The sequence below is a fragment of the Cinclus cinclus genome, chromosome 4 (assembly GCF_963662255.1).
Source record: "Cinclus cinclus chromosome 4, bCinCin1.1, whole genome shotgun sequence".
In the NCBI taxonomy this organism is placed as follows: domain Eukaryota; kingdom Metazoa; phylum Chordata; class Aves; order Passeriformes; family Cinclidae; genus Cinclus; species Cinclus cinclus.
Window position 1 is genome coordinate 66,660,546 of NC_085049.1, and position 16,330 is coordinate 66,676,875.

General features: G+C 57.3%; 4 protein-coding genes across 6 annotated transcripts; 3 read left to right on the plus strand and 1 right to left on the minus strand.

Moving 5' to 3' along the window:
- Window positions 1-557: 557 nt before the first annotated feature.
- On the plus strand, window positions 558-2,312 carry ATP6V1F (ATPase H+ transporting V1 subunit F). 2 transcript variants are annotated; one of them, XM_062491501.1, is made up of 2 exons: window positions 558-889; window positions 1,125-2,312. In XM_062491501.1, exons 1-2 carry the CDS (start codon window positions 730-732, stop codon window positions 1,454-1,456), a joined length of 492 nt encoding a protein of 163 aa, XP_062347485.1. In that variant the 5' UTR covers window positions 558-729; the 3' UTR covers window positions 1,457-2,312. The 2 variants fall into 2 exon arrangements, with proteins under 2 accessions (XP_062347485.1, XP_062347486.1); XM_062491502.1 differs by having other exon boundaries at window positions 558-887; window positions 1,255-2,312.
- A 3,108-nt stretch (window positions 2,313-5,420) lies between these two features.
- On the plus strand, window positions 5,421-7,872 carry LOC134043733 (acrosin-like). Its single transcript, XM_062492421.1, has 4 exons — window positions 5,421-5,821; window positions 5,960-6,219; window positions 6,824-6,969; window positions 7,393-7,872. Exons 1-4 carry the CDS (start codon window positions 5,601-5,603, stop codon window positions 7,789-7,791), a joined length of 1,026 nt encoding a protein of 341 aa, XP_062348405.1. The 5' UTR covers window positions 5,421-5,600; the 3' UTR covers window positions 7,792-7,872.
- Window positions 7,873-9,139: 1,267 nt separating this feature from the next.
- Window positions 9,140-13,234, minus strand: LOC134043845 (rab-like protein 2A). Its single transcript, XM_062492580.1, has 8 exons — window positions 13,032-13,234; window positions 12,919-12,948; window positions 12,701-12,780; window positions 11,341-11,420; window positions 10,532-10,643; window positions 9,817-9,914; window positions 9,486-9,569; window positions 9,140-9,220 (listed from the first exon to the last, which is right to left on the minus strand). The coding sequence occupies exons 1-8, from the start codon at window positions 13,232-13,234 to the stop codon at window positions 9,140-9,142; spliced, it is 768 nt and encodes a 255-aa protein (XP_062348564.1).
- On the plus strand, window positions 13,227-15,921 carry NME6 (NME/NM23 nucleoside diphosphate kinase 6). 2 transcript variants are annotated; one of them, XM_062491503.1, is made up of 6 exons: window positions 13,227-13,331; window positions 13,425-13,527; window positions 13,606-13,645; window positions 13,998-14,158; window positions 14,381-14,538; window positions 15,645-15,921. In XM_062491503.1, exons 1-6 carry the CDS (start codon window positions 13,233-13,235, stop codon window positions 15,756-15,758), a joined length of 675 nt encoding a protein of 224 aa, XP_062347487.1. In that variant the 5' UTR covers window positions 13,227-13,232; the 3' UTR covers window positions 15,759-15,921. The 2 variants fall into 2 exon arrangements, with proteins under 2 accessions (XP_062347487.1, XP_062347488.1); XM_062491504.1 differs by lacking the exon at window positions 15,645-15,921 and having other exon boundaries at window positions 14,381-15,266.
- Window positions 15,922-16,330: the final 409 nt, after the last annotated feature.

Sequence of the window (16,330 nt, forward strand, 5' to 3'; positions counted from 1 at the left end):
CAATAAAGCACGGGGAGAGGAAGAGTGTCCGAGTGATGGCTGGGGACACAACACGCGTGGGGCTGGGAGCGTGGCAGGTCCTGGGGGACTCGGGGGAAGGACAGAGGATCTAGGGGCGTCCTGAGCAGAGGGTTTGGGGGTGGTCCTGGGGGTCCGGCCAGGATAATGGAGCCGGGGAAGGGTCCAGAGCTTCCTGGTCCTGGAGGGTGTTGTGGGTGGGATTCTGGGGGCTGCAGGATGGGATTATTAAGTTCTGCCGTGAGATGGTGGGGTCTGGAACAAGACACTGGAAGCGGCCTGGGAGGGTGTGGAACAGAATGCCCGAGTCCTGTAGGGGGGTCCTAGAGGGATTCCATGGCAGAACAGCGGCAGCCTGGAGGGCTCGGGGGGTCTCGGTCCGGGGAACTCTGCGGGACCCGCGCCGTCCGGTAGGGGGCGCTGTGCAGAGCAGCAACCCGCGTCCCCTCAAGGGCACGGTAACTGCGCAAGCGCGCGCGGCTGCGGGGGTGGGGCGTGCGGGGCGCGGCTCCTCCCGCCGCGGTGGGCGGGGTCTCGGCTGTGTTGCCGGGGCAGTGGTGAGGGGACCCGGAAGCGGCGGTGAGACCCAGTGGTTCCCGATCGGTCCCGATCCTACGGCTGCTCCCGGCGGCGCATCCCGATACCGCCGGATCCCGGCAGCGGGTTTCCCAGCGAATCCCCGGCGGATTCCGTACCCAGCGGGCCCTGGGCATGGCGGGCCGCGGGAAGCTGATCGCGGTGATGGGCGACGAGGACACGGTGACCGGGTTTCTGCTGGGCGGCATCGGGGAGCTGGACAAGCACCGGCGGCCCAACTTCCTGGTGGTGGAGAAGGAAACAAGCCTGGCCGAGATTGAGGAGACGTTCCGGTGTGTGGGGGGAAGGCGGCCCCGGAGGGCGCGGGGCGGTCTGAGGAGGGGTCTGGGGGTGTCTCAGTAGGGTTGGTCATGGTCAGCAAGGTTTGGGGGGGTGGTGTCTGAGGGGTCCCTGTCTGGGGCCTGCTGGTCTTGTGGTTACCGAGTGGGGTCTCTGAGGGGGATCTAGGCAGGTTTTGGGGTCAGGGGGTTCACAGAGTTCCTGGAGGAGAGGGAGAGGGCTCGCAGGAGTCTCGGGTCTGGTGCCAGGAGTGTTTGGGGGATCAAGGGCTCCAAGGGATCCCGAGGAGCGTGTCCCACCTCGCTGGGGCGCCCATGGCTCTGTGTGCCCCCTGATTCTCCCTTGTTTCCCTGCCCGCAGGGGTTTCCTGGCGCGGGAGGACGTGGGCATGATCCTGATCTCGCAGGCCCTGGCGGAGCAGATCCGGCCGGCGGTCGCAGCCCATGCCCGGGCGCTGCCCGCGGTGCTCGAGATCCCGTCCAAGGACCACCCCTACGACCCGGCCCGGGACTCGGTGCTGCGCCGTGCCCGGGGGCTCTTTGCACCCGATGAGCTGCGATAGAGCCCCCCAGGACCCCCCTAAGCCATCCTGATGCTACCCCAAATCTCCCTCTGAGCTCCCCCAAACAGTTCTCCTGGTACCCCAGTATGTGCAAACCCCCGCGGCACCCCCAAGCTATCCCCTGTGCCCGTGGTCTCTTTGCACCCAACCATGGGCGACGGGCATCCCCAAAAAGTCTCTGGTACCTTCCTGACACCCTCAAACAGTTTCCCACCACTCCCCCAACTTCTTCACACTCGACAATCTGTGATAGCCCTCCCTAGTACCCCAGAACAACCCCCAGCACCCCGTGGGGTCACAAGCTGGGCCTGGGGATCTCCACCCCAAAGAAACCCACCCAGAGGCTTCCAGCCCACCTGGGGCAGTTGTGCCCCATGCCTGGGGGTCCCCACCACAAGAAGTCCCCAGCCCATCCCAGGGTGCTGCTGGGGGGGTCCCTGGGGTACCCAGGGTGTCCTTGGGGTGCTGGGGGGCTGTGGTTGCTCTGTGGGTCTGAGGGTGACACATGGGGTGTCTCTGAAGGCAGCCACGGGGCCTTGTGGATGACCTATGACTGTGTCTCAGCTGTGTCCCGTGATGGGGAAGTGCTACTACCGTATCCTGCTGAATCCTACCAGATCCTACCAGATCCTGCCTGTAGGCAGGGAGGTTCACCTCAGCAGGGGGGGCAAAGGAACACCCCAAGGACACTGGGAGTTGTCCCCATGACCTTGTCACCATTCCTCCAGCTTCTTCTCAGCCTCCTCAGCCCCAGCAGAACCTGGGGGAACGTTATTTATTGTCCTCCCCCAGTGCCCAAGTGTCACTTGTGTCCCCCGTGTTTCTCCCTGACAGTGTCCCCAACATGTGCTGACACCACTCATTGTCTGCTCTGCTCTGTGGGAGATGGGGACATGGGGGGGACAGAAATGAGGGGGAGTTGGGGATGTGACACAGGGACATGCAATGGGGCATGGGAGCACAGAGATGTGGAGGGCTCAGGACACAGGAGTACTCTGAGAACCCCCCCGTAACCCTCACCCTCGGGGGGACAGCAGAGTGAGCCCCTGCACCTCACTGATCCCAGGGCCTGAGGGGCTTTGGTCTGGGAGCCCCATCCACCCAGTTCTGCTCCCATGTTTCTGTTCCCACCTCCATGTCCCCGTGGCCCCCCACACCCTCTCAGCAGTCCCTGCTATGCCCCTGCAGACAGGGGTGCCACCTGGAAGTATCTCTGAGGCTGGGGAGGTTTGAGGGGGAACCCACATCTCTGAGGAGCCTGGGTGGTCGTGCTGGGGACATGCAGTGGTGTGTGGGCAAGGCTAGCACATGTGGCCACAGACACAATTGCCACAGATGTCACACAGAAGTGTCACACACAGGTGTCACACGTACCACACAAACACACATTTATCACACACGGAATCCCACAACAGTATGAGTGGGAAGGGTCCTTTGGTGATGATCCAGCCCAACCCCTGCCCAGGCAGGGTCGCCTGGACCCTGACACTTGTCCAGGTGGGTTGGGATGTCTCCATGGAGGGAAACCCCACATCCTCCCCAGGCAGCTGTCCCAGGGCTTGGCCCTTCCATGATGGAGGGAAGTTCTGCCTCATGCTGAGCTGGGACTATTGGAACTCAGAGCCTGACTCCTTGTCCTGTTGCTGGGCACCACTGGGCTGGGTCTGGCACCATCCTTATACTCTGGGGAGATCATGGGGATTGGTGGGACATCGGTGGGCATTGGTGGCATCCGGCCTCCGGTGTTTGTATGGATTGGTGCAATCCCCTCAGGTGAAAGATTCAGGTGGACATGTGAGCAGCAGTCCAAAACTCCGCGTGGACTCAGAAGCTCTGGCAGCCAGTCAGGCACAGAGGGGGCATTGCCAGGAGCAGCTGAGGGAGCTGGAGAGGCTTAGCCTGGAGGAAAGGAGGCTCAGGGGGGACCTTCTCACTCTCCAGAACTCCCTTACAGGAGAGTGGAGCCAGGGGAGGCTCAGCCTCCCAGGGAACCAAGGACAGGACAAGAGGGAGCAGCCTCAAGCTATGCCAGAAGTGGTTCACGTCAAGAAAATTTTCTTCATGGAAGGAGTGGGCAGGCATCAGAAGGGGCTGCCCCACAGAGTCCCAATCCCTGGAGGTGTCTAAGGAATAACTGAATGTAGTATTCAGTGGTCTAGTCTGGTTGACAAGGTGGGGACCAGGCACAGGTTGGACTCAGTGGTCTGGGAGGGCTTCTCCAGTGTAACTGATTCTTTGGTTCTGTGTGATTCTGTGATTTGAGATATTTGTATGGATTGATGGGATCCCCTTTCTGAGATTTCTGTAGATTGAAGGGATATTTTTATGGATTGATGGAATCCCCTTTCAGCCTTCTCCAGACTAACCAGGCCAAGCTCCTGCACCCTCTCCTCATCACAGACATGCTCCAGACCCTGAATCATCTTTGTGGCCTCCTTGACCCTCCCCAGCAGCTCCTTGTCTTTCCTGAGCTGTGGAGCCCAGAACTGAATACAATAGTTCAGGGCCTCACCTGCGCAGGGCAGAGGGGCAGGATCACCGCCCTGACCTGCTAGCCACAATCTGTCCAACACCCCTGTGATGTCCCACCCAAAGGGGAAGGGAGAACCTGGGAATCACAGATGTGCAGGAAGAATTTAATATCTTTTTTAATGACAAGGATGAAGGGATGCAGGGCACCCTTGGCAGGTTTTCAGGTGACACCGAGCTGAGTGGGGCAGGTCTCCCCCTGAGGGACCTGGACAGGCTGAAGTGGTGGCACATGGGAACCTCATGAAGTTTGACAAGACCAAGTGCAGATGCTGTGCCTGGGGCAACCTTTGGAATCAATCCAGGCTTGGAATGAGCAGATGGAGGAGCCCTGAGAGAAAGACTTGGGGATGCTGGTGGATGGGGGGCTGGACATGACCCAGCCCAGAACCCCCCTGTCCTGGGCTCATCCTATAGCATGGGCAGCACGGGATTCTTTTGGATTGTATTGTGTGAGGGAGATCAGGCATGCTAACAACCTTCCATCCAGACCGCAGCAACTGTAGTTTCCCTTATAATATCATACTGTTATCTTTTTACCCTTAGCCATTCTCCCACAAAATACTTCAAGAAATTACAGAGGAAAAAATGGAAACTTTCATTTCTTGATGTATTTATTCAAAGTGATACGCTTTTATGAAATGGATGTTAATAAACATATGTGAAAGGTGAATGTAGGTGAATTAGCAGAGCATTGCTGTTTTACAGCAAGGATCACAACACTTAAAATACTCTTTCAGGGTGGGAAGAAGGGCATGACAGGCTGAGAGAGTTATGGGCTGGTCAGCCTGGAGAACAGAAGTTTCCAGGGAGACTTTGGTGCCCCTTCCAGTACTTAAAGGGGCTTAGAAAAATCTGGAGGGGTACTTTGGACAAGAGCATGTAGTGATAGGACACAAGGAAAATGGCCTTAAGCTGAAGGTGGGCAGATTTAGATTAGGTGTTAGGAAGGAATTTCTGACTGTGGGGGTGGGCAGGCCCTGGTACACAGTGCCCAGAGCAGCTGTGGCTGCCCCTGGATCCCTGGCAGTGCCCAAGGCCAGGCTGGACACTGGGGCTTGGAGCAACCTGGAACAGAGGAAGGTGTCTCTGTCCATGGCAGGGATAGCACTGGATGGTCAATAAAGTGCCTTCCACCCAGAGCATTCCATGTCTCTGTGACTCTGTGCTGCCCCTCCCTGCCATGCCCAGCACACAGAACCTGCCCCTCTGTGACAGCGGCCCTGTCTGAGGGCACTGTGAGGACCAGGAAGGCTGTGGGTGCTGTGGTGGTGGCTGCACTGCAGGTGACACCTCGGTTCTGCCTCTGCTACCTGCGCTGGCACTGATGGCTTTGCTGTGGCTGCTTGTGCTGCTGGCCCTGGCCTGTCCCGTGGGGGCCACCTGGGACACCTGCAGGTCAGTGGTCCCAGGCTCTGGGAGGGGACTTGGGGGACACTCGGGGGGTTTCCTGGCAGAACCAGGGGGACAGATGCCCCTTGGGGTTCTCTGGCTCTACTGCCACTCAGCACTGGGCAGGAAGGTGGGACGGGGGACCTGCAGCCTGAGCAGCAGCAGCCACTGAGCAGGGCAGTGATGGCTTTGTGCTTCCAGTGGGACCTGTGGGCTCCGGCCCATGGCTTCTGACCACAGCTCTGCAGTTCTCGACTATGACTCTGTGGCTTCTGCTGAGGACACGTCCCATGCTGTGGGTGGCACCAGTGCCCAGGCAGGGGTCTGGCCCGGCATCATCAGCATCCAAGCCACCTGGAAGAATGGCACGTGGCACATGTGCACAGGTGTCCTCCTCAGCTCCCAGTGGGTTCTCACAGTTGCACACTGCTTTGCCAGGGCCAGGTAAGAGACAGCAGGGACAGAGATGTCCCCAGAGCATGGGCAGGTGCCCAGGTCACAGCACCACGTGCCTGGGAAATGCTGGGCTGCTGCAGCCCATGGCTCTGCTCCCTGTCACCCCTCTCTCCATCTGTTCCCCAGAGATGTCTCCATGTGGGAGGTGGTGATGGGGGCTACAGATCTGACTCACCTGGGCCCTGAGGCTGAGGTCAGACACATCCAGAGGCTCCTGGTGCACCAGCACTACGTGCCTGCCACGGCCAGGAACGACATCGCCCTGCTGGAGCTGGACCAGCCCGTGGAATGCAGTGACTACATCCAGCTGGGCTGTGTGCCTGACGCCTCGCTCAGGGTCTCAGAGCTGAAATCCTGCTACATCGCCGGCTGGAACTTTGCCAGAGGCGAGTTCCTGAACAGGATGTGCGCTCTGAGGGGAGCTGGACACCCCAGGGGCATAGGCTGGGCACCCCGGGGACACGGGCTGGGTATCCTGGGGACATGACTGGGCACCCTGGGGGCATGGATTGGGCACCCTTGGGACATAGATTGGGCACGCTGGGGGCATGGGCTGGGTATCCTGGGGACATGGACTGGGCACCTTTGGGACATGGGCTGGGTATCCTGGGGACATGGAGTGGGCACCCTAGGTGCATGGATTGGGCACCCTGGGGACATGGATTGGGCACACTGGGGACATGGGCTGGGCACAGAAGGAATCCAGCTCTGGATGTTAGCAGGGCCCAGCTCAGAGCAGCCTGGACTGTGGGAAGTCTGCCAAGCCCCGCTAAGATGGGGTGTGGAACGGAATGAGCTGTAAGGTCCCTTCTCACCCAAACAATTCCTACTGGCCCTGGGAAATCTCTGGAGAGATGGGTCTGGCCCCTTCCCCTGAGCCAACAACAGGAACACAGCTAGACAATGTCATGCTGGAGGAAAAGCCAGGCCCGAGGAAGGGGAAGGGATGGGTACTGAGCTGCTGGGGGCTCATTCCCCCTGTGCCCACAGCTCAGGGAACAGGCGTGGCACTGCAGGAGGCCAAGGTCCACCTCATGGACACAGAGCTCTGCAACAGCAGCCCGTGGTATGCAGGGGCTGTTCATGCTGACAACCTGTGTGCTGGGTACCCACAGGGCGGCATTGACACCTGCCAGGTAGGAGCATGTGATGAGATCCTCAGCCCCCAACAGCACAGGGACCCCCTCATCCCCCACACACAGCCTGACCTGTCCTGGGTCTGCCCTTCCCTCCCCCACCCACAGGTCCCTGTCCTACCTCTCCTTGTCCCCAAGGCCACAAAGCCCATCTAGTGCCCCCAGCAGACTCAAAGTGTGGATGTGACTCTGGAACATCTGTCCTCTGCACATCTGGGATCCATGTGCAGAGATGGGAGAATCCCCGAGCTGCTCCCAGCTGAGGGCTGGAGGCTCCAGACCCTGAGCAGAACCTTCCTGTGCTGGGAATGTGGAGCTGGCAGGGGCTGGGAGAGCAGAGCCAGCCCTGGGGCTGGGAGAGAGGAGCCAGCCCTGGGGATGGCAGCAGCCCCCACAGCCCCTGAGCTCTCTCTCTCGGCACAGGGGGACAGCGGGAGTCCCCTCGTCTGCAAGGACAATGGAGCTGACTACTTCTGGCTCGTGGGAATGAACAGCTGGGGAAGAGGCTGTAACAGAGCCAGGCACCCTGGGATCTACACTTCCACTCAGCACTTCTACAATTGGATCCTGCTCCAGACTGGCCTGAGCCCAGCCGAAAGAGCTGGTCCAGCACCAGAGCCAGTTATTACCTCGGCCCCTGAGCAGCGTATGAAACAAGAGGAGCCAGAGGAAGACATCAACTTGACCCCCGAGTACAGCCAGAGACCAGCGGTGACATCCTCGGGCATGTCACTGCCCCTGTCATTCCCACAGCAGATCCTGGTGCAATTCTGGAATCTGCTGCAGGACTTCCTGCAGTTTCTGAAGGACAAGAAAGCTTGAGCAGCAGGGGGATGAGCAGCATCCAGGGTTACAGTTGACCATGGCATTTCCTGGTGGGCCAAAGGTAGCCTTGGAGACAGAGGCTTCTCTGTCCTGCCCATGCTGCTCTGCTGCAGCCACAGCGATGCTGCCGTGACTGAGGTGTTGAAGTAAAGTTTGTGTGTTCACCATTAACCGTGCTTTCAGCCCTGCTCAGTGCACATGCAGGCTCGCAGAGTCCCTGCTCTGTCTGTCCCTCTGCTGTGCCATTCACATTCATTCCTCAGCCTGGAGTGGGCTCCAGGGAAACCTCAGTGCCCCTTCCAGTGACTGAAACAGGTTATAATAATGGGGGAGAGCGGCTTTTTGCATGGGCAGGTTGTGACAGGACAAGGAGGAATGATTTAAATCTAGAGGAGGGGAGATTTGGACAAGGTGTTGGGAAGGAGTTTTTACTCAGGGTGAGGTGAGGTGAGGTGAGGACCTGGCCACAGGGTGCCCAGGGAAGGTGTGGCTGCCTCTGGATCCCTAGAAGTGTCCAAGGCCAAGCTGGATGGGGCTTGGAGCAACCTGAGATAGTGGAAGGCATCCCTGCGCATGACAGGGGGTGGAATGAGATGACCCTTAAGATCATTTTCAAACCAAATCATTCCATGACTCCATGACTGTCTAGGTGTGTGTATATATCCAGCTCTCTGGAATGCAGCATCTTGTGCACACATACAGACAAGAGCCATAGCTACATCCAACAAGCTGGGACAGAAGCAGCCCATGAGTGTGAGCCCACCTGTGTCAGCTATATGGACCTGGAAGGGAAAGCCTGTGCTCAGGAGCCCTTGGGATCTGGCTGTTCTGGGGCAGAACGGGGACAGGATCCCAGGGATGTTGCAGCAGAGGTCATGGGTTGACCAAAGCAGCACCAGCTCAGCTGGGAGCAGGCTGGGCTGGCTTGTGGCTTTTTACCACCTGGGACCTGCCTCCTTTCAGCAGCAGTGCAAGAAGGATGCCATCTCATAGCTTTGTAAAAAATATCCTTTAGTGTTTGCTTTCTGCAGCAGGTACCACTACAGCATCTGGGCAGGATCCTTCCTGCAGGTCCAAGAGAGCTCACTTCTAGCCAGCTCTGTCCTGAAGGAGCAGTAGGAATGAGCAGCCATCCATGTGGAATCACATGGATTCTCCCATCCCTCCCAAGCAAAATGTGCAGCAGTGAGGGCTGAGCCAATGAAAATCCTGCCCAGGTAGGCTCCCACAAGGGGAGAGACCCAGCTGCCTATTGCCACAGCTCTAGGGCATGAGAAACATCAAAGTCTTCTGTACAGGCCCCAGAATTCCACAGCAAAGGGAAAACCAGACTATGAGTCCAGGCCTAGGCAGATGAGGGCTCCTCTTCAGTGCAGCTCTTCCCTTTATCCAACAAATCCTTGCTTGTCTTCTGCAGGTCAAAGGTCTGGAAAAGAGTAGGACAAGGAACTGCTGAGAAATGGCAGAGACTGCAACAACTATATCTGCTGTGGCCCTTTTAGACTCCGCCTAAAGCAGTGAGCTCTTGTGATGGTTGCCACCTCCCTCCTCCCAGCCCAGACATGAGCAGCACACAAAGCCCCGGGATCACCAGCAGAGGCAAAGCTTTCCCCTGTTCACCACAGGGGAAAAAGGGCAAAACTGCTCATCTGACAGGACTCAGCACAGAGCAGGGACAAAGCCTTCCCTACCTCCAGCTCCCGCAGGACCTCGTCCATGAAGTCTCCCGAGTGCTGTTTGTAAGTCACGGCCAGTCTGATGGCGTCATTGAAGAGCTGGTGGGGAGCACAAGGCCCATCACTCACAGGATGGGGCACATGGGTTTCTGTAGCAGATGGAGACTGCTCCCACATCCCAAGGGAAAAAAAAAAACCCTCTGCAGCTCTCCATAGCTACTAGCGTTTCACATGAAGCTGAAATAATGGACCATTTCCTACTGTCTGTGCCCTCAGCAGCCTCCATGTCCCTGGGCTGCCGAGGGCCTCATGGACACCAAGTTCAGCAGTCAAACGCCCATCTCACCTTCACCACGTTGGTGCCATCGGCAGCAGACACAAAGTAAAAGGGCAAACTGAACTTCCGGGCAAAATTGAAGCTTTTCTGGGTCACCTTCATATCCGCTGAGGCAGACAAAGAAGACATGGTCAGTCAGACATGGCAGGAGGTCCAGAAGACGAGTGTCTTCTGTGTGACATGTCAGCCCCTGCTGACCCAGACAAGACACAGCCCAGTGACAGCAATCACTAAGGGACAGCTGGCATTCCCCATGGGAGGGAACCTTCCAGCCTCCTGCAGAGCCTGGTGGAACAGTTTTGTCAGCAGGTACACTGAGACACTTCAGCACACAGGAGTCTGTGCAGGCTGAAGGAGCAGCACCAAGGCCATCCCTGACTCATCCAGGGAAGCCACAGAACAGCTTTTGCCTCTTTTTGTTGCCATTTTTGACCAGGTGCTACTCCAATAACTTCTGGGTTCTTTATGGATATAATAGGCAGTGTGGTAAGGACAGAATTGGAAGAACAACACTTGAATAAAACTGAAATGGATCAAATTTGCACTTTTAATTGCTGGTGACACAGAACAAGCACCTGTAAGATGGCAGCTGAGGTGAGCACAGGACCCAGCCCTGGGGGACTAAGGAAATCCCCTGGAGTCAACAGACATGGGATGTTTGTTCTCAGGACAGGAGCAAATCCCACCACGACCTTGGCAAGCTGGGAGCAGAAGGTACACTCACCATCAATCTTGTTGGCCACTACAATGCATGGAATCTCTGGGCGGAATTCCCTCAGCTCCTTGTACCAGCTGTTCAGGTTCTTGTAGGTGACTTTCCGCTGCACATCAAACACCTTCCAAGAGAGAACCACCTATCCTGGGGCCAGCCCAGCACAGCTCTGACTGACCCAGGACAGCTCTGACCTATCTGTGGGGCCAACCCATGACAGCTCCGAGGAACACAAGGACAGAATCCAGAATGTTCCCACGAAGACAAGACAAAGGGAACTGGGTGTTATTAGAAAGAATGAAAGACAAAGGGACAGTATCCCCAAGCCCAGCCAGTAGCAAACAGCCCCTTGATGTCCTTTACACTGTCATGGTGTCCTGTGCAAGTCCCTGCCATGCACACAGAGAGCTGGCACTGGGAACAGTTTGTGCCAAGCAGGATCAGATGTGGCCTCCTCTGTTCAGACAACTAAACTAGCAATGAAAATCACTGGTGCTCCCAAGTAGTGAGGAACAGTGGAAAGTGAGAGCAACAGGAGATCTGAACAGGTGAGGAGCCAACAAAATTTGGAACAGGAGCAAGCATGATGACACTGAGAAGACAGCAGAGCCAGGGGATAGAGGCAAGTGTTACCAGGAGAGACAGACCAGAGCTAACCAGGTCCATCTACAGGGGGTTTATCTGGTGAGAGGAAAAAAAAAATCTAGGAAAGTTTTTTAAACCATTGGAAGAAACAAGAAACACATGGCAGTGCAACCATAAAAGTAACACAAAGGCCAAATGTCACTGAGCCCAACGGGTCCCAGCTGAGACCCCCTCACCATGATGCAGGCATGGGCCTGGTGGTAGTAGGAGGCATGCATGCTCTGGAACCGTTCCTGGCCTGCCGTGTCCCAGAAGTCTGCAATGCAAAAACAGCTCACAATGACACAACTCACCCAGCTCTGTTTTCTCACAACTTACACTGAGGAGGAAAAGCCAGCCCAGCTGCTCAGGGACACAAACTGAGTTTCACCTGACCAATCTGAAACACTCCAGGGTTAAAAAAATTGTGCCAAACTGGGACCTCTCCTTACTGGGTTCAGCTGTGGGCTGTGCTGGCACTGGCCATCAACAAAGGAGAAGCCACCAGTGACACCAGTTACATGGGACAGCAGGACCAAGACAGGCAGAAGTGCAAACAGCAGTAGAAATGTCTGGTGCTCTGTGACAGAGGGAGGACAACAGGAAACTACCTAAAACTCCAGAAAGTGCTGGACACTGCTGATTTCTGACCCAGTGATGGTCAGCCAGGGCCCTGCCGTAGGAAATGCTCCAGCTCCTCTCAGACATCTGACTCCACTCTCCCAGGGGCAGGACTCACTCTACTGAAGGTAAGGCAACCAGAGGCAAACAGGTCCCAGTCCATGAAGTTTTGTGTACACCAGATATCATGGGGCAAAGCTGGACACCACCGTGCTTTTTGCTGTTGGTGCAGCTCAGGTGGAGATCCCCCACCTCTCACTGGGTTTGTAGGCTGGATCTGAGCCTGGTATAAATTGGTACAGCTTCAGTCAAGCACCTCGGTATAGTCATACCTCTTGTCAGCTGGACCCAAAGCCAGATGAGCCAGTTTCCTTAGGGATTCCTTTGTACTGTGATTCCTACTGACACTGTGTCTCACTGGACTGTGTCTCACTGCTGGACAGTGACTTTTTTAAACTGTCCAAATACAGACAGGTCCCCATCAGACGACATTTGTGTTCACTGTCTGCGTCACAACGAAGATGTTGAACAGTGTCAGCCCCGGCCCTAACCCCGAGAGACTCCACTTGTCCAGGTCTCCACAAGAATAACGAGCCCTGCTCAGCGACTCCATGCGGTCATACAGACCATTCTTTATCCTCCGATTGTCCACCCATCCATCCAATCCCTGTCTCTCCAGCTCAGAGCCCAGGACATGGTGGGGACAGTGCCCTACACTTTGCCAAGCCCAGGGGGATGATGGCAATCACTTTGCCCCATCCACCAGTGCTGCAGCCCCATCACAGAAGGGCACCAGATTTGTCATGATGCTGTCGTCTATCAAAACACCTAACCAAGACCCAGACGGAGGGGTTCTCCACTTCCCAGCTGTTCCCTGTGCCATGGCACCGCCTGCGGCCGGGAACACCCCGTGCCCCCCGTGCTGGCCCCACTCACCCACTAGGACCTCCTGCCCTCCCACGCGGGCGCGGTGCCGGTACAGCGTCAGGGCGAACGTGGACAGCTGCTGAGGGCGGCTGCGGCGCGTTAAGGAGCCCACGAAGGCGTAGACCCCGCTCCGCCGCGACCACCGGGCCAGGCCGACACCGCCCGCAGTCGTCCCTGCACCGTTCCCCCGTTCCCCCGCTTCCCCGCTCCCCCGCTCCCAAGGATACAAGCCATCGAGCAGGAACCGCTCCAGCAACCTGCGGAGAGAGCAGGGCCGCCGTCAGCCCGCGGCACCGCCGCTGCCCCGCCCGAACCCGCGGGACCCCCGAGCCCCACGCACTTGGACTTCCCCACGGCGCTGTCGCCCAGGCAGATGATCTTCACCGTCTCCTCAGTGCCGACCGCAGCCTCATCCCGGGCCCCATCCGGGCCCTTCTCCAGGGCCGCGTCCCGGCCCTGCTCCTCCGTCGCCATGGCAGCGCCTGCTCGTCCCGGCTGCCGCGCGACGCGTACCGGCCCCGCCCCTGCCCTCCTCACGGCCATGACGGCCATGGCGGCCCCGCGGGGCGGAGCGCGGCGGCTGCAGCTGACTCTGGCGCTGCTCAAGCCGGACGCCGTGGCCCATCCGCTCGTACGCGAGGTAAGGGCCGGGCCGGGCCGGACCGGACCGGGCCGGGCACGGTACAGCAGGCCTCGCCACGGCCCGTCCCCCTACCGCCGCCTCTTCCCGCAGGCCGTGCACGCCGCCATCCTTCGTCACCGGTTCCTCATTGTCCGCGCCAAGGAGCTGCGGTGCGGCCCGGAGCAGAGCCGCCGCTTCTACCGGGAGCACGAAGGTACGAGCGGGGCTCAGGGGCTGCCGGAGTGGGATGCTGTCCCTGGCCGGTGCCTACTCGGTCCGTGTCTCTTCGCAGGGCGTTTCTTCTACCAGCGGCTGGTGGAGTTCATGGCCAGGTATGTGCCTCGGATGTGCGGGGCGCTGCGGGTGACCCTTGTGCGGAGGGGCTCGCTGGGATGTGCGGAGGTGGGAGGCTCTGGCTGCGGGGGAGGAGTGCCGAGATCCTAGCCTGCTGTGACAGCAGTGGTACCGAGTGGGTGGCACCCCCGAAGGTGGTGGAGTGCCACTGCCGTGGGCTTGGTGCCGTGGGAGTACCGTGCCCCTCCCCATGGCCTGGCAGGGCAGCCAGGGCCCAGCGTGGCAGCCCATGGCAGCTGTACTGTGCAGGTTTGTAAGGACAATAAATAACCGGTTTGTAACGAGCTCTTCATAATCTTTTCTCCTGCTGTTCCTGGACCCTTGCCGCAGTGGCCCCATGTGGGCTTACATCCTGGCCCATGAGAACGCTGTCCCTCTCTGGAGATCCCTGATGGGACCCACTAAAGTGTTCCAAGCCCGACACAGCAACCCAGACTCCATCCGAGGTTCCTACGGCCTCACGGACACCAGGAACACGACCCATGGCTCAGGTAGGCCTGGCATTCTTGGATGGTTCTTGGGTAGGCAGGAATGATGGTGATTTGTCTGTATTTGCTTTAGTTCGAGAGCTCCAAGTGAACAATTTGTTCCCTTCTGCAAGACACCATGCACGCCTGGCCAGGTGCAGCCTAGCCAGGTGCCCTTGGAGTCCAGCACGTTTGTGATGGCAAACTGGCATCTCTCTGTCATTACTTTTCCTTCTCTTTTGACAGACTCACCTGCCTCAGCCAGCAGAGAAATTGCCTTTTTCTTCCCAGAGTTTGATGAGCAGCGCTGGTACGAGCAGGATGAGCCCTGGCTGCGGCGCGGGCAGCTGTACTATAGCGCCGAGGAGCGCGTGCACCGTGTGCTCGGGGCACAGCAGGCAGAGGTGACCTGAGTTACCCATGGTAGGGCCCGGTGTGCTGGCCCAGCAGTTCCTGTGGGTGCTCTTGGGGCACCAGACAGAGCTGTGCTGTATTTCAGGGAATGGGGAGAGGGAAAGCCTTGTGCACGCTGTGCTGCCTGAAATTAGGTTGTGCCACCTGGAATCAGATTATTGGTATAACAGGCAGGTGCTGGGGTGCTGTAGGAAGAATTCCCCCAGCAGTGCTCTTGCTGACAGTCTGGCCATGCAGCTCACTGGCCCCCTGAGTGTGTTTGGGTGTGAACAGGACAGGTGAGTTGGTTAAGGGCCGGTTGAAGGATGGGTTGCTTGTTCCAGATGGGATTGGCCTGGGTTTGCTGATGGAAAGCCTCAGGTTCTCCCTGCTGGCTGTTCCCACAGTGCCTTAGGGAGAAAAGAATGGAAAAGAGCATCAAAAAAGGCATCAGCAGGGTAAGATGAACTGTCCTGTCCTTGCTCACCTGCAATTGGGCTGGGAAGTGAGGAGCTTTGCCAATAGCGCTTCATGTGAGACCACTTGGAGCCCTCAGTGTCTGTGGCCTGACTGGGCACCAGGGCAGTTCTGTGTCCTTGGGAAATGGGATGAACAAGGCCACTGAATTACCCAGATACATGATGGAATGATGACAGGGTGGTGCAGGAGGGCTTAGTTGGGAGGTAGAGAGCCAGGTCCTGACAGGCTGATTGTGTTTCTCTTTGTGATGCCGTGTGAGATGTGTTCCTGGACAGGATTTTGGTTCATTTATGCAGTCTCCCTACGGGCTCCTTACAGTGCTGCCATTTTAGTTACAGTGCTTTGTTGTACTGAGGGAATTTCCTTTGGGCTCAAATTTCCAAATGCTCAGGCTGGGGAAGGTGTGCTGTGCTGTGCTCAGGGCAGGAAAGCTGAGCTGAGATGCATCAGTGCCCTGGCACATCGGAGCCAAGGCAGGGGCTCTCCAGGTGCTTCCAGAGTTCCGTGAGGTGTTGGGTGGTGACCGACAATGCCCTGTGGTGGAGAGCACTGCCCAGAGCTGCCATGGTTAAACTCACCCGTGTTTGTGTTCCCTCCTCCTCCTGTCTGGAATCAAATGGTCGCTGTTCTGTTCCAGGTACATATCCAGGGATCTGCGGGACATCACTGCTGTCCCTGTCAGCAGTGTCCAGAGTGGATCTGCTCAGGATCCCGTGTGTGTTCACACAGGTCTGAGAGCTGCTGTCCCTAGTGCTGTTGATACTTCATTGATGTTTTGTCAGTTGTTTTATTGATTCCTGGAGGTTTTGCTCAGATATGCGTGTTTTTCTTGTAATTATTAAACTTTACTATTTTTCACCTTTCTTCTTTTATGTTGCCCTTTCCTTTGTGGATGTCCCTTGGGAATGTCATTAACTGATAATTCCTGGCTCACACTTGCCATTTTTTAAGTTTTGGTGTTTTTTCCTACCTACTTGCAATGGTTACATTGGGAAAAGGGCCCTTCTGAACATTGCCAGTGCAGAGAACTCTGCCCGTAGGACTGTCAGAGTGACACCACATAACAGCCACTGTGGTTCAGCTACCTGCTGGGTGTCACCTGACATTGCCTTGGCCCTGAGGCTGTACCTGAGCACAGGTGCTCGGACTGGGCAGCACATTTCCCCAGACAGAGAATTTATTGTGCAAATCTAAAGCTGTCCAGCAAAGTTTATCAGAGACTTGAGGTTGAAACACTTGGTGTTTGATCCAGGAGACAGTGTCAAAACTGATTTTTGGTCTCCAAGGAAGTCTTACGGAATGTCGCACTCTGCTTTGAGGGCT

Coding starts and splice junctions, on each gene's coding strand:
- ATP6V1F (XM_062491501.1), top strand. CDS start 730: ATGGCGGGCCGCGGGAAGCTGATCGCGGTGATGGGCGACGAGGACACG. Junction 890..1,124: donor GATTGAGGAGACGTTCCGGT/GTGTGGGGGGAA, acceptor GGCTCGCAGGAG/TCTCGGGTCTGGTGCCAGGA.
- LOC134043733 (XM_062492421.1), top strand. CDS start 5,601: ATGGCTTCTGACCACAGCTCTGCAGTTCTCGACTATGACTCTGTGGCT. Junction 6,220..6,823: donor CGGCTGGAACTTTGCCAGAG/GCGAGTTCCTGA, acceptor CTGTGCCCACAG/CTCAGGGAACAGGCGTGGCA. Junction 6,970..7,392: donor GCGGCATTGACACCTGCCAG/GTAGGAGCATGT, acceptor CTCTCGGCACAG/GGGGACAGCGGGAGTCCCCT.
- NME6 (XM_062491503.1), top strand. CDS start 13,233: ATGACGGCCATGGCGGCCCCGCGGGGCGGAGCGCGGCGGCTGCAGCTG. Junction 13,332..13,424: donor CCCATCCGCTCGTACGCGAG/GTAAGGGCCGGG, acceptor CTCTTCCCGCAG/GCCGTGCACGCCGCCATCCT. Junction 13,528..13,605: donor CTTCTACCGGGAGCACGAAG/GTACGAGCGGGG, acceptor GTCTCTTCGCAG/GGCGTTTCTTCTACCAGCGG.
- LOC134043845 (XM_062492580.1), bottom strand. CDS start 13,234: ATGGCCGTGAGGAGGGCAGGGGCGGGGCCGGTACGCGTCGCGCGGCAG. Junction 12,949..13,031: donor AGCGCCGTGGGGAAGTCCAA/GTGCGTGGGGCT, acceptor CTCTCTCCGCAG/GTTGCTGGAGCGGTTCCTGC. Junction 9,570..9,816: donor ATGGCACCAACGTGGTGAAG/GTGAGATGGGCG, acceptor GCTCCCCACCAG/CTCTTCAATGACGCCATCAG.